The 20,696-nt window shown below is 44.7% G+C and overlaps 1 protein-coding gene across 1 annotated transcript in view; it reads left to right on the top strand.

The window, feature by feature from the left end:
* LOC139391097 (phosphatidylinositol 3,4,5-trisphosphate 5-phosphatase 2B-like) overlaps positions 1 to 9,414 on the top strand; it is a 26,546-nt gene extending 17,132 nt beyond the window's left edge. Inside the window, exons 14-26 of the mRNA XM_071138615.1 lie at positions 1 to 88; positions 244 to 343; positions 832 to 920; positions 1,344 to 1,425; positions 2,725 to 2,808; positions 2,910 to 3,023; positions 3,112 to 3,200; positions 4,644 to 4,731; positions 5,199 to 5,351; positions 6,544 to 6,625; positions 6,765 to 7,557; positions 7,723 to 7,832; positions 7,930 to 9,414. The exon at positions 1 to 88 is cut by the window's left edge and continues 51 nt beyond it. Of these exons, the coding sequence (XP_070994716.1) occupies positions 1 to 88; positions 244 to 343; positions 832 to 920; positions 1,344 to 1,425; positions 2,725 to 2,808; positions 2,910 to 3,023; positions 3,112 to 3,200; positions 4,644 to 4,731; positions 5,199 to 5,351; positions 6,544 to 6,625; positions 6,765 to 7,557; positions 7,723 to 7,832; positions 7,930 to 8,029 (1,972 nt within the window). The 3' untranslated portion in view covers positions 8,030 to 9,414. The remainder of the gene's footprint in view (positions 89 to 243; positions 344 to 831; positions 921 to 1,343; positions 1,426 to 2,724; positions 2,809 to 2,909; positions 3,024 to 3,111; positions 3,201 to 4,643; positions 4,732 to 5,198; positions 5,352 to 6,543; positions 6,626 to 6,764; positions 7,558 to 7,722; positions 7,833 to 7,929) is intronic.
* Positions 9,415 to 20,696: the final 11,282 nt, after the last annotated feature.

The raw sequence follows: 20,696 nt of genomic DNA, 5'->3' as shown, positions 1-20,696 counted from the left end.
GCAGCTCAGTGCCTTTGACGTGAGCCTGCGCTTCACACATCTCTTCTGGTGTGGAGACCTCAACTACAGGCTGGACCTGGACGTACAGGTCAGACAGACCCGTCTCCTCTTTGATTGTGCCCCCAGAAAATAGATCACATGTCGTGTAACCCGGAAAACAAGAATCTCCATAGACCCAGAGCCTTGCCTTGCTTTCTCTTACACTGAATCTGAGTTCCCCTCATGGCCGTTCCCGTTTTACAGGACATTCTGAAACATGTGTCCAACCGGGAGTTTGATGAGCTCATGTGTGCTGATCAGCTAACACAAGAACGACACAAGAGAAAGGCCTTTCTCCATTTCAGTGAGTAGCATCCTACTGCTCCTCGTCCTCCTCCCAGTTGATGTCAAACTGTTTGTTTATGTGTGGGTGAAAATAGCTGTGTTATTGATTCTGCTCAGTCAATTCTCCTCTTCATTGCTTTTGTCTCCGAATCTACCCCCTCTCTCTCCCATCTCTCTCTCTCCACTTCAATTTCAATTGAAGGGCTTTATTGGCATGGGAAACATATGTTTACATTGCCAAAGCAAGTGAAATAGATAATAAACACAAGTGAAATAAACAATGCAAAATGTACAGTAAACATTTCACTCAAAAAAGTTTCTAAAGAATAAAGACATTTCAAATGTCAAATGTCATATTATGTGCAAATAGTTAAAGTACAAAAGGGAAGATAAATAAACATGGGTTGTATGGCACACTGTGGTATCTCTCCTATCTCTCTCTCTCTCTCCTATCTCTCTATATCCTATATCTCTCTCTCCATTTCTCTCCCTTTGTCCTGGTTTAAGAGGAAGAGAAGATTGTGTTCCCGCCCACCTATCGGTACGAGAGGGGGTCCAGGGACAGCTACCTGTGGCAGAAGTACAAGACCTCTGGCGTGAGTCTACCTCCCTGTGACACTCTCTGACACAACCTCTCAGAGCTACATCATGTCCCACGTCATGCTGTTGTCTGAATGACGTTAAATCCCAAAGTGATGAGTAATCCACACCAAGCATTACTTGTGAAGCAGTCGACAAATAAGTACATTTCATAATGCTACCATACACCCCTAAATAGACTAAACAGAGACTTATAGCTCCCTACCGGACTTCCTTTATGTGTAACCCAATCGGTTTTAATGGGGGTCACAGGGGTCACGGGGCTAATAATACCTCACAGGCTGAAATGGCTGGTAGGATTGAAGTGCAGGGTTCCCTTCATTGTATAATTAAATTTTGAATCAATTCTATTTTCACATACCCCACATCTAACAAAAACAGACTTTACATATAGTCATTATTCTGTTCTGTGTCAACAGGTGCGTGTCAATGTGCCGTCATGGTGTGACCGGATTCTGTGGAAGTCCTACTCAGAGACACATATCACCTGCAACTCCTATGGTGGGTTTAAGTTTAGGACATTTTTTTTTAGGTTCATAACATTATCCTCAGACATAACAGCATTGTGGTTTAGCATTTAGACACAGCAAATTGGATATCATAGTATTATTTCCTGTGGCATTCCAAAATGAGACATTTCGTGGCCATTTCTTTCATTGTTTTCCTGTAAAATGTGAGAGGCCCTGTTAAGGTATGATTGGCAACTCCTACGTCCTCTGGTCTGTGGTCCTCAGACGAACAGTCATTTCCTCACCGCGGCTCTGACTCCAGGGCCATGCTTTTGACTTCCATCAGCAAACACAGTATACTCACCATACACCATCACAGTCATTAAAGGATGGTTAGTTTAATCTATGCCACAGGTTTTGATGATAATGTCGAACAACATAGAGTACTGAAGTCATCATCAGTGACATAAGAGTGCTCATTTGATGGTACACTTAACAGCATAATGATAACGGACAGGTCGGTGTCATTATGACAGGTCTGTATCATTATGAAAGGTCTGTATCATTATGACAGGTCGATATCATTATGACAGGTCTGTATCATTATGACAGGGCTGTATCATTATGACAGGGCTGTATCATTATGACAGGGCTGTATCATTATGACAGGGCTGTATCATTATGACAGGGCTGTATCATTATGATAGGGCTGTATCATTATGACAGGTCTGTATCATTATGACAGGTCTGTATCATTATGACAGGTCTGTATCATTATGACAGGGCTGTATCATTATGACAGGGCTGTATCATTATGACAGGGCTGTATCATTATGATAGGTCTGTATCATTATGACAGGTCTGTATCATTATGACAGGTCTGTATCATTATGACAGGTCTGTATCATTATGACAGGGCTGTATCATTATGACAGGGCTGTATCATTATGACAGGGCTGTATCATTATGACAGGGCTGTATCATGACTGTTCTGTATCATTATGACAGGTCTGTATCATTATGACAGGGCTGTAATCATGACTGTTCTGTATCATTATGACAGGTCGGTATCATTATGACAGGTCGGTATCATTATGACTGTTCTGTATCATTATGACAGGTCGGTATCATTATGACAGGTCTGTATCATTGTGACTGTTCTGTATCATTATGACAGGTCGGTATCATTATGACAGGTCTGTATCATTATGACTGTTATGTATCATTATGACTGTTATGTATCATTATGACAGGTCGGTATCATTATGACTGTTATGTATCATTATGACTGTTATGTATCATTATGACAGGTCGGTATCATTATGACTGAGATCTCTGTGTCTGTCTCCAGGTTGTACAGATGACATCTTCACCAGTGACCACTCGCCTGTTTTCGCCACGTTCCATATAGGGGTGACATCAAAGATCAAAATAGGTGAAGTCATTGTAGTTATTTTGGCTTAATCGTTTTAATTAATATACGTAAGATAATATAACGTTTATGCTAGCTTGTGGCCCTTTAATGCCTCCAAACAGAGCCAAGCTTGAGCATGGAGAGGGCCTGGATAGAGTTAGAGGGCATCGAGGCTATTGTGAAGACAGCCGGCAAAGCCAAGTTCTTCATTGAGTTCCACTCATCCTGCCTTGACGGTGCTTTGTCCTTCATAATATTTTCTCAGATAGTTAATCTGAAGTTCTGTAATATAATGATGTGATGAATGACTTTGTTTTCTTGCAGAGATCCGCCGTTCCATAGAGAATGACTCACAGAGCTGTGACGTGCCTTGCTTCCTCAAACTGGGCTGGTCTTCCAAGCAGCTGCCCAAGGTAAATAAATCAATCTGGAGATAGATCACCAGACCAATCCCAAAGACACATACAATGCATTAGGAAAGTATACAGACCCCTTCACTTTTTCCACATATTTGTCATAAAGCTACACACAATACCTGATAATGACAAAGCAAAAACAGCTTTTTAGACATTTTTGCTAATTTATGAACAATAAAAAACAGAAATATCTTATTTACATAAGTATTCAGACCCTTTGCTATGAGACTCGAAATTGAGCTCAGGTGCATCCTGTTTCCATTGATCATCCTTGAGATGTTTTTCATTGCTGTCCACCTGTGGTAAATTCAATTGAATCGACATGATTTGGAAAGGCTCACACCTGTCTATATAAAGGTCCCACAGTTGACAGTGCATGTCAGAGCAAAAACCAAGCCATGAGGTCAAAGGAATTGTCCATAGAGCTCCGAGACAGGATTGTGTCGAGGCACACATCTGGGGAAGGGTACCAAAAAATGTCTGCAGCATTGAAGGTCCCCAAAAACACAGTGGCCTCCATCATTCTTAACTGGAAGAAGTTTGAACCACCAAGACTTCCTAGAGCTGGCCGCCCGGCCAAACTGAGCAATCCGGGGAGAACGGCATTGGTCAGGGAGGTGACCTAGAACCTGTTGGTCACTCTGATAGAGCTCCAGAGCCCCTCTGTGGACATGGGAGAACCTTCCAAAAGGACATCCATCTCTGCAGCACTTCACCAATCAGTAGAGTGGCCAGACGGAAGCCACTCCTCAGTAAATGGCACATGACAGTCCTCTTGGAGTTTGCCAAAGGCACCTAAAGGGCTCTCAGACCATGAGAAACAAGATTCTCTGGTCTGAATGGCAAGCATCACGCCTGGAGGAAATCTGGCACCATCCCTACAGTAAAGCATGGTGGCGGCAGCATCATGCTGTGGGGATGTTTTTCAGCAACAGGGACTGGGAGACTAGTCAGGATCGAGGGAAAGATGAACGGAGCAAAGTACAGAGAGATCCTTGATGAAAACCTGCTCCAGAGCTCTCAGGACCTCAGACTTGGGCTACGATTCACCTTCCAACAGGACAACAAACCTAAGCACACAGCCAAGTCAACAGTTATGACAGTTGCTTCGGGACAGGTCTCGGACTTGAACCTGATCGAACATCTCTGGAGAGACCTGAAAATAGCTGTGCAGCGACACTCCCCATCCAACCTGACAGAGCTTGAGAGGATCTGCAGAGAACAATGGGAGAAACTCCCCAAATACAGGTGTGATAAGCTTGATACCCAAGAAGATTTGAGGCTGTAATTGCTGCCAAAGGTGCTTCAACAAAGTACTGAGTAAAGGGTATGAATACTTATGTAAATGTGATATTGCAAAAAATGTAGATTGATGAGGAGAAAAAATAAAAATAAATTAGAATGCACTGTAGCTAATCTTTGTGTGTCTACATATCATAGCTTCTCCCGATCGTCTCTGACATGGAGTTCCTTCAGGATCAGCACCTCCTGCTGTGCGTCAAGTCATGTGATGGGTTTGAGTCACACGGTTGGTCATGAGTCTTTTATTTCACCTTTATTTAACTTGGCAAGTCAGTTAAGAACAAATTCTTATTTACAAAGACGGCCTACACCGGCCAAACCCTAACCAGGATGACGCTGGGCCAATTGTGCTCCGCCCTATAGGACTTCCGATCACTGCCGGTTGTGATACAGCCCGGGATCGAACCAGGAGCTGTAGTGATGCCGCTAGCACTGTGATGCAGTGCCTTAGAACACTGCCCCACTCCAGAGCCCATAAGTCCTTCCCTTCATGTTCATAACCACCACCATTCACTACTTTGCCTCTCTTCAGTCATTTTGCAAGAAGTCAATCAACGCCCCCTTGAAACCTATTCATTGACAAGTGTATTTCAGGCACAGATCAGTTTACCTTCTCCAAGTCTTAATCTTAACCATTACGGGAGAAAGAAGCTTCATCCCACTTCACTGTTGATCCTACTGTTGGTCCTGTAGGTGAGTGCTGTGTGGCGCTGCGCTCCCTCATCGGCGCGGCGGAGCAGTTTGAGATGTTTCTGACCCACCGGGGCGAGGAGATGGGCTCCATACGTGGTCGGGTCAGGGTCCACGTGCCCAAGGACCGGCGAGGTACACGTGAGAAGATCTACGGTAGGTTAGCCTGCTGCCATCCTGCCAACCTCTCCTCTCTTCACTCTGGTCCCCTCTCTTCACTCTGCTCTCCTCTCGTTTAGTCTCCTCTCCTCTCTTCACTCTGCTCTCCTCTCTTCACTCTGCTCTCCTCTCTTCACTCTGCTCTCCTCTCTTCACTCTGCTCTCCTCTTTTCACTCTGCTCTCCTCTCGTTTAGTCTCCTCTCTTCACTCTGCTCTCCTCTCGTTTAGTCTCCTCTCTTCACTCCGCTCTCCTCTCTTCACTCTGCTCTCCTCTCTTCACTCTTCCCTACTCTCTTCACTCTTCCTCTCCTCTCTTCACTCTGCTCTCCTCTTTTCACTCTGCTCTCCTCTCGTTTAGTCTCCTCTCTTCACTCTGCTCTCCTCTCTTCACTCTGCTCTCCTCTCGTTTAGTCTCCTCTCTTCACTCTGCTCTCCAATCTTCACTCTGCTCTCCTCTCGTTTAGTCTCCTCTCTTCACTCTGCTCTCCTCTTTTCACTCTGCTCTCCTCTCGTTTAGTCTCCTCTCTTCACTCTGCTCTCCTCTCGTTTAGTCTCCTCTCTTCACTCTGCTCGTACTATTGCTTCTCACTGGGTTTCCGTCGTGACAGTCCATGTGCCCTCTGGTTCTCCTGTGTATCTTTCAATGCTTCCTCTATTTGGTTCCTCAATGATCCACATCTTGGCATTCTCTCTCTCTGGTCTCTGCCCTGGTTTCTTCTTTTTGGCTCCTCAATGACCCAAGGCTTTCTCTCTCTCTCTGGTCTCTGCCCCGACTTCCTGTTTTTGGCTCCTCAATAACCCAAGGCTTTCTCTCTCTCTGGTCTCTGCCCTGACTTCCTCTATTTGGCTCCTCAACAATCCAAGGCTTTCTCTCTCTCTGGTCTCTACCCCGACTTCCTCTATTTGGCTCCTCAACAATCCAAGGCTTTCTCTCTCTCTGGTCTTTGCCCTGGCATCCTCTTTTGGCTCCTCCCTGGCTGAGCCTGACCAGATGCATCCTGACACATTCAAAGGACACCGTGTGAGTGGATGCCCTTAACCCTATAGGTCAAGCCTCACACATTGCCATGGCAACACGCAAACACTGCCACCACATGCTAGTCTGGGTCTTAACCCCAGACAACACAGAACATATGAAGAAGACATGAGTTAGAGCATGTCCAGTAAACACCTGTTTGGCTTTTTCAGAGTGGTTCTGCTTCGAGAAGGATGAGAAGGGTCTGGTGAGGGGACGCTTGTCTCCTCAGTCCACTCAGGCCCCTATCAGCCGGTGAGGATATTTTGGAGTTTTTCAAGACGCTCACAGTGAAACTAACATACATTGTCAACATTTGATTAAAGATGTAGTTGGTTAGTGATGGGCAAATAGTTATGGTTTAGTCTCATTATGATTTGTCCATTAATTTCAGATCCTCACCCCCTCCACCCAAGCCAGCCCCTAGCAGTTACACAAACCCCGCTTACTTCATATTTGAAGGTGTGTCTGTCCTGCGCAGGGTGGAGGAGGCTCCACCCCCTCGTAGGGACCCCCAGGTGGTCTGGGCTGGCGACTCAGCGCTGCAGCTCCCAAAACTCCCTGGGGGGCGTGGCTATGACAGGAAGTCCGCTCGCAGGTCGGACTTCACTGAAATCGAGATTCCAGGCATCCTGCCCCACTACTCCTCCTCCAATGACCATCATCCTCCCCAGGCCAACTCCTCCTATCAGCTCTTCCCAGCAAAAAAAACATTGCCAATCCCCCCTGCCCCAAACCCCACCACCACCTCTCACTATCATGAACAGCCCATACAACCACAACCAAGCAAAAACAATGTTGTCCAGGACGCCATCCTGCCTGCCAAGTACCTGAGGAACATGTCCACGGACCACTCCGCTGTCATTAGAGAGACCCCCAGGAGAGAACAGCCTAGGGTGCACCAACAGGAACGAGCCAGCCCTGTAAGGAGCAGCAAACCCACCTCACTCTACCCCTATGTATCCACCCATGTGCCCCACGTCCAGGCCTCAGCCCCCTGGGTGGCGGAGCAGCCAGTTGAGCCCCTAGGGGACCACTCCCTCACAGCCCTGCAGATTGCCAAGTCACTAAGTGAGGTGGACTTCTTCCCTGTAGACCTCAGGGCTCCATCTACACCAGGCCAGAGACCGGCCCAGAGGAATGACCTGGCCATGTCTACCGAGAGAGGCTACTGCTGGGAGAAAGAGGTGGGTGACTAGACACAATATGTAGAGTGGGACTAGTCATGGGCCAAAGGTTTTTCTTAAAGTTCACTTGATCAGGAAAAACTTCTAGCCTCAATAATATGGCAACAAACACTTTGGTTTGGGCTCATTTTGAGAGGGATGTTTTGGGGGGGATGTCTAATGCAGGTCCTCCGTGGGGCTCCAGAGACAGTGCGGGAGCTACTCAGCACCCTGGGTCTGCAGAATTACACCCTGGGACTCAGCCTCAATGGCTGGGACGACCTGGACTACTTCAGGTGAGAGGAAGAATAATAATCAATGGAAACGGATTATTTTGGTCTCAGTGGTCTAAGTCAGTTATGGATACCTTTATGACCTTTGCCCTCTCCACAGTGGCATCACAGAGGAGGACCTGCGTGCAGCCGGAGTGTCAAACCCCTCACATCGCCGGAGGATCCTGGAGAACCTACCCAGGATCTGGGATTCACTATAGACCTACTTACGTTGTTTGAGTTTTCAAACTGAAGCTGAAGGACATCAGTGACAGATGCTTGCCCAAATGGAATACAAGTCTCCAAGCCATTATTTCATTTACAGTAACAACGAGTTGCTTTTATGCAAACATACAAAAGACGCAATGCAATGTCCCATGAAATCCTCATCTCACATCCCTTACCATTCACGGGTACACCTTCAGATGAGAGATGTGGATTCAAGCCACTGTCAAACATTTTTATATCCCATTTAGATCCACATAGCTAAATATTGATTATGTGTCTCCTCAGCAGTCACCAGAATGTAGTGTTTACTGTGCATTCACACCCATGACCTCTTCCCCTGCTCTTTCCACTCCTCTACCGACATAGAGAACAGCACGGAGCTTGTTAAAGCACTCAATAAGGGCCACGGAGGGGGAAATATATAGCTGTGCATATTTGCCAGTACACTTTTAAACATGGCCTGTAAAGTTAATATGAAAAAAGTGCCTAGCTTTCTGTTTGCTGTCTGATGGTAGCATTATGTTGTAACCGGGGTGTAGTTGTTCTTAGTGATAAGAGGAGTATCCATTGGGAAGAATTAGTGAACCCTGGGCTAGTTTATTTACATTCTGTCCTTTACTCCTACATTCTATATCCTGTTTCTCTATCTGGTTATCTCCCTCTTAGACCATAACTCTTGTGCGCTCTTCAAGGGCCACACACCCATTTAACATGTGTTTCTGTGCACTGTTCCATATTTTTTTTTACTGCCTTTTTCAAACAGAATTGTATAAAACGAACTGTTGACTGAGTGACAGATAGTGTGGGTTCTTGGACATTGCTGTTGCGTTAAACCTGTTCTTGATGCCTGTGGTTATTTGTCAGTGGTGCCACTTAACTGTGGATCTTGGCACTTTACAACTTTATTCTCTGAAGGTTGTTGAAGGAAGATCATCAGTTTTACATGTATATTACATTCATTCAACCCAATGGGAGACGATATGAATAAAAACACATTGTGACAACATTATGAAATGGACTGCACATATTTATCAGGACAGTTGGGACTGTCACGCCTTGACCTTAGAGATCCTTGTTTACTCTCTATATTCTGGTTAGGTCAGGGTGTGACTAGGGTGGGTACTCTAGTTTTTGTATATCTGTGTTTTCTATTTCTTTGTTGGCCTGGTATGGTTCCCAATCAGAGGCAGCTGTCTATCGTTGTCTCTGATTGGGGATCATACTTAGGCAGCCCTTTTTCCCACCTTCAGTTGTGGGATCTTGTCTTTGTTTGGTTGCATGTATTTTTGCACGAAGAAGCTTTTCGTTCGTTGTATTGTTTTTTTTTTTTATTATTATTTTTTTGGTTCACATTTCAATAAAATATGATGAACTCAAATCACGCTGCTCCTTGGTCTACCCTTAACGACGAATGTTACAGGGACCATGCAAAACAAATGAGATTGTGCATTGGGAGGTTTGACATCACAGACTGCACTATGGCATCATGTTTGTTTTGTCTTCATAGAAAACTATAAACTCTCTACACCAACTGGGCTATTCCTTTCTTTATGATAAACACCTTACTGGTACAAACATCCAATGGTGGAAAAGCCAATCCAGAAGACCACACCTTGATATAATCATTACGCTAGAAAGCTAGCTATAAGCACAATTACATTCCAATCATAGACTTGACCAAAACACAATTGTATAACTCCCATCACTCACTTCATTTGCAAAATCATCACAGGTTTAGTAATCATTTATAATTGTTTAATTTGCTAATCGTAACTTTTCTCAAAGTCTTTCTTCATTAGCCATCTTCTCGTTTAGACTTGAAGCAGAACTTCCTGTGTCTGTTTTCACACTATATTGTCACTTACACCCACAAACCACACTACTCTGTCTCTGTGGTACACTCACCCGGTAGCTCAGTAGATCAAGGCCTGCATGCTTATGTAAATTGTGCCATTCCAAGAATGTAACCATTGAGCAACAGTCATCGTGTGAAAATAACAAGCATCAGTCCTTACAGCAAATGTTCTGCCAATACAAGCACACTGTATGTGGGTTAGCTAGTTCTGTCAGTACTACTCATTCTGCTTCTATAGTTATCAACAGGTAAGAGTGGATGATGTGTTTGTCTGTGTGAGATTATGAGAAATCTGTATATATTATTGGTCTCTGTGTTAGCTATCTTCTGTGGTGGTGTATACAACACGACAGGTCATCATTATAACATGAGCCAACACTTTCCTCTGATTCCCCTGACAGCAGGTCAGTGACCGCCTGGCTTACCCCTGAGGCAAACACGTACTGGTCTCCTCTCCTGGATTCAGATGCCGCTGGGTGATAAGACCCCCAGTCAGAGTGGCTACGGTGGAACTCTCGTGATGTCATCACAGGACGTCCTCAGGTGATTCTGGGACATTTGGCAGAATGTCAAAACAGTGATCCTGCCTGCTTCTCTATAAAAACAAACAGCCATTGTCCTGCCACTACAGGAGGTTGGTTCATTGGCAGATTTGGAACAAAGATGTCTTATACGGTGTGACTGTGATTCAGTGTGACTGTGATTCAGTGTGACTGTGATTCAGTGTGACTGTGATTCAGTGTGACTGTGATTCAGTGCGCTTGTGATAAGGTGTGACTGTGATTCAGTGTGACTGTGATTCAGTGTGACTGTGATTCAGTGCGCTTGTGATAAGTGTGACTGTGATTCAGTGCGCTTGTGATAAGGTGTGACTGTGATTCAGTGTGACTGTGATACAGTGCGCTTGTGATAAGGTGTGACTGTGATTCAGTGTGACTGTGATACAGTGTGACTGTGATTCAGTGCGCTTGTGATAAGGTGTGACTGTGATTCAGTGTGACTGTGATACAGTGCGCTTGTGATAAGGTGTGACTGTGATTCAGTGTGACTGTGATACAGTGCGCTTGTGATAAGGTGTGACTGTGATTCAGTGTGACTGTGATACAGTGTGACTGTGATTCTGTGTGGCTGTGATTCAGCGAGACTGTCTGAATGCTCACCTGCTGCTAACTCATTCCCAAGGTAGTCTACTAAACAATGTATTAGATTTTGATCTAAAGGGAAATACAGTACCCTGACAGTATGTCTGTGAATGCTACATAAAGCCAGTCAGCCTGTCCTTTGACTGGTACTGAGTGGGTTTCAGTAGTATGATGCGTCACTGGCCCACTCAAATTCCAGGCTTGTGAGCCAATAACAGGTCTTCACAAACACACGTGCAGACACACACACACGCACACGCACGCACACAGTAGCACTGATTTATCCAAGGCTCAGGGGTCAGACTCTAAAGGGGAAGAGAGAGGAGGGGCAGGAGGGCAAATTGAATGGGTTTCTCTAGTGTGCTGTGTCAGTGGCCCACTCACATTCCAGACTTATGAGCCATTAACTGGCCATCACATACACACACGTTGGAACACGCGGACACACACGCACACACACAAACACACAGACACACACACACACACGTAGGGCTAAATTATATTCAATAATATACATATAATATATTTCACTCCATTAGATATTAGGATTAAACAATGTGCATTCAAATATTAATAGTTTAGCTGACTAAGATCAAGAAATGGTCATTAGATGTGAATATAAAATGCAACTATTTAATAACATTATAAAGGGAATTAATTACATTATACAAGGCAAAACCATAAGTTACAAGACATTACTGTCAACAAGGCATTAGTTTAGGCATATGTTGAACATCGTAAAGTTACAAGACAAAGCATGAACAAATCGGTCCTACTCGGGCCATAAGCCTAGTAGCCTAGAAAAGAGAGCATTCCTCAGAATACTTTTTCTCCAAGGACAGGATGCAAGAAGAAGCAGGACAGAACAATGTATTCCTATGAAGGTGTGACTTTTTCAAACCAAAACTGACCACCATAGACCAATCAGACCATTTCAAGGTACACAGACATTAAACTAGCTAGCCCAACCTCCTCACAGGAGGTCACAGCATCCAAAGGTTTGTCTGGGGGATCGGTCCAATGCAGATGAGGCAGCATTCCTAAGAAGGGCAATAAAACCTCTTGCATACAGAACAAGTTGTTAGAGTTCACGCTGAAAAAAATAAAAGGACCACAGAGATATGTTAAACATCATACATCCATATAGATGTCATCAAAGTTCTCCTCAGAGAACAAGGTTCATATAGACCAAACATGGATGCAGTAATATTATTCATGACTGCGTGGCCGTGCACGTCTCCAACTTAATCAACAACTTTGCTGATGACACAACGGTGGTAGGCCTGATTACCAACAACAATGAGACAGCCTACAGGGAGGTGATGGCTCTGGCGGAGTGGTGCCAGGAGAATAACCTCTACCTCAACGTCAACAAAACAAAGGACATATTTGTGGACTTCAGGAGACAGCAGAGAGAGCACGGCAATTGCACAGTTTTCTTGTTTTTGTAATTCATGGACAGCCAGGGGCACATTCCAAAACTCAGATATTAGAGATGACAACTCGTTATATAAACTCAGCAACAAAAAAAAAATGTTCCTTTTTCAAGACCCGGGGCGGCAGGGTAGCCTAGTGGTTAGAGTGTTGGACTAGTAACCGGAAGGTTGCAAGTTCAAACCCCCGAGCTGACAAGGTACAAATCTGCTGTTCTGCCCCTGAACAGGCAGTTAACCCACTGTTCCTAGGCCGTCATTGAAAATAAGAATTTGTTCTTAACTGACTTACCTGGTTAAATTACATTTTAAAAAATACCCTGTCTTTCAAAGATAATTTGTAAAAATCCAAATAACGGAGTGTCACAGCATCATCGGACTGAGCTTGTTGTCATTGCAGGCAATCTCAACACTGTGCGTTACAGGGAAGACATCCTCTTCACTCATGTGGTACCCTTCCTGCAGGCTCATCCTGACATGACTGACTGTTAATTTGCAAATAAATTCATTAAAAATTGTCTGTCATAGTTGAAGTGTAGCTATGATGAAAATTACAGGCCTCTCTCATCTTTTTAAGTGGGAGAACTTGCACAATTGGTGGCTGACTAAATACTTCTTTGCCCCACTGTACATGATAGGTCCATAAGTCACGCAGTGAATTTCAAACACAGATCAACCACAAAGACCAGGGAGGTTTTCCAATGCCTCGCAAAGGGCACCTATTGGTAGATGGGTAAAAATGAAGAAAAGCAGACATTGTATATCCCTTTGAGCATGGTGGAAGTTATGAATTACACTTTGGATGGTGTATCAGTACACCCAGTCACTACAAAGATACAGGCGTCCTTCCTAACTCAGATGCCGTAGAGGAAGGAAACTCTGGGATTTCACCATGAGACCAATGGTGACATTAAAACAGTTACAGACTTTGCAGTTGCAATCCGTAGTCTGGCTTTTTTATGGCGGTTTTGGAGCAGTGGCTTCTTCCTTGCTGAGCGGCCTTTCAGGTTATGTCGATATAGGACTCGTTTTACTGTGGATATAGATACTTTTGTACCTGTTTCCTCCAGCATCTTCACAAGGTCCTTTGCTGTTGTTCTGGGATTGATTTGCACTTTTCGCACTAAAGTACGTTCATCTCTACAAGACAGAACACGTCTTCTTCCTGAGCAATATGGCGGCTGCGTAGCCCCTTAGTGTTTATACTTGCGTACTATTGTTTGTACAGATGAATGTGGTACCTTCAGGCGTTTGTAAATTGATCCCAAGGATGAACCAGACTTGTGGAGGTCTACAATTTTTTTCCTGAGGTCTTGGCTGATTTCTTTTGATTTTCCCATGATGACAAGCAAAGAGGCACTGAGTTTGAAGGTAGGTATTGAAATACATCCACAGGTACAGCTCCAATTGACTCACATGATGCCAATTAGCCTATCAGATGCTTCTAAAGCCATCACACAATTTTCTGGAAATTTCCAAGCTGTTTAAAGGCACAGTGATCTTGATGTATGCAAACTTCTGACCAATTGGAATTGTGATAGAGTGAATTATAAGTTAAATAATCTGTCTGCAAACAATTGTTGGAAAAATTACTTGTGTCATACACAAGGTAGATGTCCTAACCGACTTGTCAAAACTATTGTTTGTTCACAAGAAATTTGTGGAGTGGTTGAAAAATGAGTTTTAATGATTCCAACCTAAGTGTATGTAAACTTCCGACTTCAAACATGGATGCAGTAATATTATTCATGACTGCGTGGCCGTGCACGTCTCCAACTCAATCAACAAATTTGCTGATGACACAACAGTGGTAGGCCAGATTACCAACAACAATGAAGGGGGTGAGGGCACTGACGGAGGCCCTTCTATAAGCATGTTAAATGTGTGTCACGTTCTGACCTTTATTTCCTTTGTTTTGTCATTATTTAGTATGGTCAGGGTGTGAGTTGGGGTGGTCAGTCTATGTTTGTTTTTCTATGATTTGGGTATTTCTATGTTTCGGCCTAGTATGGTTCTCAATCCGAGGCAGGTGTCATTAGTTGTCTCTGATTGAGAATCATACTTAGGTAGCCTGGGTTTCACTGTGTGTTTGTGGGTGATTGTTCCTGTCTTTGTGTTTGTGGCACCAGATAGGACTGTTTTGTTTTTTTTCACGTTTCTTGTTTTGTAGATTGTTGTACTTTCATCTTTATTAAAGATGCACAAAACTAACCACGCTGCATTTTGGTCCGCCTCTCTTTCCCCAGAAGAAAACCGTTACAATGTGCAACCAGAGAGGATAAAAACTCTAGACCACCTTTACTCCACACACAGAGACACATACCAAGCTCTCCCTCGCCCTCCATTTGGCAAATCTGACCATAATTATAACCTTATCATTCCTGCTTACAAGCCAAAATTTAAGCAGGAAGCACCGGTGACTCGGTCTATAAAAAAGTGGTCAGATGAAACAGATGCTAAGCTACAGGACTGTTTTGCTAGCACAGACTGTAAATATGTTCCAGGATTCTTCCAATGGCATTGAGGAGTACACCAAATCAGTCACTGGCTTCATCAGTAAGTGCATCAATGACGACGTCCCCACAGTGACTGTACGTACATACCCCAACCAGAAGCCATTGATTACAGGCAACATTCACGCTGAGCTAAAGCGTTTTCAAGGAGCGGATCTCTAATCCGGGAGCTTATAAGAAATCCTGCTTTATCCTCAGACGAAAACATCAAACAAGCAAAGCATCAATACAGGACTAAGATCTAATCGTACTACACCAGGTTTGACACTCTTTGAATGTGGCAGGGCTTGGAAACTATTACAGACTACAAAGGGAAGCACAGCCGAGAGCTGCTAGCGACATGAGCCTACCAGATGAGCTAAACTACTTCTATGCTTGCTTTGAGGAAAGTAACACTGAAACATGCATGAGAGCATCAGCTGTTCCGGATGACTGTGTGATCACGCTCTCCGCAGCCGATTTGAGTAATTCACAAGGACGCAGGGCCAGACAGATTACCAGGACGTGTACTCCGAGCATGCACTGACCAACTGGCAAGTGTCTTCACAACCTCTCCCTGTCTGAGTCTGTAATGCCAACATGTTTCAAGTAGACCACCATAGTCCCTATGCCAACAAACACTAAGGTAACCTGCCTAAATGACTACCGACCCGTAGCACTCACGTCTGTAACCATGAAGTGCTTTGAAAGGCAGGTCATGGCTCACATCAACACCATTATCCCAGAAACTGTAGACCCACTCCAATTTGCATACCACCTCTACAAATCCACAGATGATGCAATCTCTATTACACTCCACACTGCCCTTTCACACCTGGACAAAAGGAAAACCTATTTGAGAATGCTATTCATTGACTACAGCTCAGCGTTCAATACCATAGGGCCCTAAAAGCTCATCAATAAGCTAAGGACTCTAGGACTAAGCACCTCCCTCTGCAACTGGATCCTGGACTTCCTGACAGGCCACCTCCAGGAGGTAAGGGTAGGTAACAACACATCCACCACGCTGATCCTCAACACGGCGGCCCCTCAGGGGTGCATGCTCAGTCCCCTCCTGTACTCCCTGTTCACTCATGATTGAATGACCAGGCACGACTCCAACACCATCATTCAGTTTGCGGATGACACAACAGTGGTAGGCCTGATCACCGACAACGATGAGACAGCCAATAGGGAGGAGGTGTGACCTGACGGTGTGGTTCAAGGACAACAACCTCTCCCTCAACGTGATCAAGACAAAGGAGATTATTATGGACTACAGAAAAAGGAGGACCGAGCACATCCCCAGTCTCATCGACCGGGCTGTAGTGGAGCAGGTTGAGAGCTTCAAGTTCCTTGGCGTCCACATCACCGACAAACTAACATGGTACAAGCACACCATGACAGTCGTGAAGAAGGCACAACAAAACCTATTCCCCCTCAGGAGACTGAGAAGATTTGGCATGGGTCCTCAGATCCTCAAAAGGTTTTACAGCTGCAACAACGAGAGCATCCTGACGGGTTGCATCACTGCCTGGTATGACAATTGCTCATCCTCCCCCCACAAGGCACTACAGAGGGTAGTGCGTACGGCCCAGTACATCACCGGGGCCAAGCTTCTTGCCATCCAGGACCTCTATATCAGGCGGCGTCAGAGGAAGGCCCTAAAAAGGCCCTTGTCAGACTCCAGCCACCCTAGTGATAGACTGTTCTCTCTGCTACCGCATGGCAAACGGTATCGGAGTGCCAAGTCTAGGACCAAGAGGCTTCTAACCAGCTTCTACCTCCAAGCCATAAGCCTCCTAAATTTTTACCCCTTTTTCTCACCAATTTCGTAGTACACAATTGGTTGTTACAGTCCTGTCCCAACGCCGCAATTCCCGTACGGACTCGGGAGAGGCGAAGGTTGTAACATGTGCGTCCTCCGAAACACAACCCAGCCAAGCCTCACGGCTTCTTGACACAACGCCCGCTTAACCCGGAAGCCAGCCGCACCAATGTGTTGGAGGACGCACCGTACACCTGGCGACCATGTCAGTGTGCATTCCGCCCATTCCGCCACAGGAGCCATTGGTTCGCGATGGTACAGGAATATCCCTGCCGGCTAAACCCTCCCCTAACCCTGACGACACTGGGCCAATCGTGCCCCATTCCATTGGTCTCCTGGTGGCGGCCTGCTGCGACAGAGCCTGGACTCTAACCAGGTTCTCTCGTGGCACAGCTAGCACTGCGATGCAGTGCCTTAGACTCCCCCCCCCCCCTTCTACATTGCTGCTACTCTCTGTTATTATCTATGCATAGTCACTTTAATAACTCAACTTACATGTACATATTACCTCAATTACTTCGACACCGGTGCCCCCGCACATTGACTCTCCACCGGTACCCCCTGTATATAGCCTCCCTCTTGTTAGGTTCTAAATAACAGCATAAGAACTTGACGGACACTATGAAAGCTCCAACCAAGGTTATTCACCCATTGGGTCAATACAGCTGCATAAGACAAAATACATATTCACACAAGCACTGATGTTTAACCCTTGATCCTATGCTGAGTCTCCTCCTACACATCTGAACAGCAAATGCATATCTGTTGCTAGACAGAACCTTAGTGATATCTATTCTTCCTCACTTCATCTGACCTGACCTCTGCCCCAACTCACGGCTGTCATGTTTACTCGTATCAGGCGGTGTCTTTTTTCCTCCCATCGGATCCCTGATGGCTACCAATAACATATCCGGACAGAATGTAAACATTATACGTTCCCCTCTCTCCCTCCGTGACATGCCTAAGTATACTTCATATTTTCAGAACCCAACACCCTCATAGACTTCTACAAATGCAATATTGAGACCATCCTGTCAGGCTGTATCACCATCTGGTACGGCAATTGCACAGTCCACAACCGCAGGTCTCTCCAGAGGGTGGTGCGGTCAGTCCAACGCATCACTGGGGACATATTGCCTGCCCTCCTGGAAAGGCGGGGCAGGAGGGCAAATTGAATGGGTTTCTGTAGTGTGCATACAAACACACACAACACACACACAGCAGTACTGACTTCTCCATGGGTCAGGGGTCAGGCTTTAAAGGGGAAGGCAGAGGACAGGCAGGAGGGCAAATTACCACCGCAACCCTGGCTCCTCTCCAAAGCTGAACTGGCCCCAGGATATAAGTAGTAACACTGCCGGCCCCACTGAAAGAATGCATAGCAAACTAGCACCATGACACCATGACACTTAAATGAACCGGATCTATTAGAAGATCTGAATTTGCACATTTATCATCAATAGTCATTCAGAGTATAAATACTCCATAGCAATCTTTCACATGTGTGGAAGTGATGTTGTTTTTGCAGGGCATCTGTAAGGGCAAAAATATTAACTTAACTCTTAAGGATCGGCCCCTTTTTGTCAATTTTCGCCTAAAATGACATATCCAAATCTATCTGCCTGTAGCTCAGGACCTGAGGCAAGGATAGGCATATTCTTGATACCATTTGTGGAAATGTGAAATTAATGTAGGACAATATAGCACATTAGATCTGGTAAAAGATAATACAAAGAAAAAAACATGCGTTTTTTGTGTTTTTTTCCCCTCCCATCCGCTTTGAAATGCAAGAGAAAGGCCATAATGTATTATTCCAGCCCAGGCGCAATTTAGATTTTGTCCACTAGCTGGCAGCAGTGTATGTGCCATGTTTTAAACTGATCCAATGAACCATTGCATGTCTGTTAAAAATGTTGTATCAAGACTGCCCAAATGTGCCTAATTGGTTTATCAATACATTTTTAAGTTCATAATTTAAGTTATCCTCAAGCAATAGCATGGTATTCTTTCACTGCAATAGCTACTGTAAATTGGACAGTGCAGTTAGATTAACAAGAATTTAGGCTTTCTACCCATATCAGATATGTCTATGTCCTGGGAAATGTTCTTGTTACTTACAACCTCATGCTAATCACATTAGCCTCCGTTAGCTCAAACATCCCGCAGGGGGGACACCGATCCCATAGAGGTTTTAACACAATGCACGTTTCAAATTTTTCAGCATTAGCATCCTGTTATTGGTGATCACAATGATGTATAGGGATCTCTCTTCCTGCAGAGGTGTGTCCCTATGTTATTTTACTGTATGAGTCAGTACATTGTTTTGGATATCCTTCAGGAATTCGTCCACTTAGATAAACACACTTGAGGCGCCATAAATCAAATCTATATTTTCCTACAGGGCCAGCCCTATGGCTTTGTAGACACACTGTCTACATATCACTATCTATTGTACAGTAACGGAATCTGAACCCGTATTCACATAGCGTCTCGGAGTAGGAGTGCTGATCTAGGGTCAGGTCCTCCCTGTCAATACAATCTTAGTCATTGTGATCTAAAATGCAATGCTGATTCTAGATCAGCACTCATACTCTAAAACACTTGGTAATTATGAGCCTTGGTCTAATGTATATCTCTAGGAGAATACATATTGTGGTTTCTGGTGGGCCCGTTTCGAGTCATGAGAAAACTGACATTCCCAGCCAGATAAGAACTGTACTATGTATCTATTCCAACACTAGGTTACTGCTCATGCTGCCCACATTTATTTCTTTATGATCATGTTTATAATTTTATCACTCACATCTCGAGGCAAAATCGGGCAGGTGATGTGGAAAGTTGTCCAGAGACAATATTACATTTCTCCTATCACGCCAGGATCAAACGCTGTGTAAATGTGGTACTTTGCGACAAACATTTACAGAACTGTGTAAATATTAACTTCATAAAAACAAAACTGGAGCAATGTATCACCCAGGGAGAGATTTAGTAGTAAACTGTTTAGTAAACTGCCAGTCTGGAAGGCTTGGGTGGCAGTAGAGAAGCATGATTATGAGGACTAGTGGGACAGAGGTGGACTAGGTGGAGAGACATAGTAGACTACTTTCTGGTAGAATACACAGTCTGATGAATCACTTTCACCTTATACTAACCTTATCAGTCATTTGGAAAATCAAATACATTACCAACAACCAATGGTTATTTAAATGGGAACAAACTGATGCTTTATTCTCAATATTGAGACAGATGCTTTGGTCAATTATTAGTAAGCGAGTGCAATTAGGTGGCTAGTGGAAGTCTAGGTCTGTAATGAACACGATGGGAGATAGAGAGCAGGTTTCAAGGAGAGGGCGCAGCAGGTGTTTACTGTAAAGGACCACAGGTGGAGGCAGGTAGCTGGGTCCAGAGGCAGGCAGAAGGTCATACACAGGGGGTCCAAAAAGGCAGCAGTACAGGCAGGGAAAAGGCTAGTAATGTTGTCTGGGAGATAGATAGATAGACAATAGGTTGATAACAGGAAATCCGATAGGCTAAAGTACAGGCAGGGAATAGGCAAAAGGCGTTGTCAGTGAGACAGGCAACAGCTATCATACATGGGAGGAGTAAATTACAGGGGGGGGATTCAGGTGATTGAGACGTGGAGAGTGAGCCGCATTCAGGGGATCTGTGTTTGAGTGTGAGCTGGAAAGTGGGCTGGAAAGTGAGCTGCGTTCAGGGGATCTACGTGTTTGAGAGTGTGAGTTGGAAACAGACGTTACAAGATCATTATACAGCTAATCGCAGTTCGTTGTATTTCCACTCTGATTTATTACAGTGTGTATGCAATTAAATACACAGTGGGTCGCCCGCGGTGTTGAGCCATAATATTTCAGGGGTTTTGGTTATGTGCCAGTTCTCATGAAATTGGTAG

The sequence above is a fragment of the Oncorhynchus clarkii genome, chromosome 31 (genome assembly GCF_045791955.1).
Source record: "Oncorhynchus clarkii lewisi isolate Uvic-CL-2024 chromosome 31, UVic_Ocla_1.0, whole genome shotgun sequence".
NCBI lineage: Eukaryota > Metazoa > Chordata > Actinopteri > Salmoniformes > Salmonidae > Oncorhynchus > Oncorhynchus clarkii.
The sequence above is the reverse complement of the archived record's forward strand: the minus strand, read 5'-3'. Positions and strand labels throughout refer to the sequence as shown.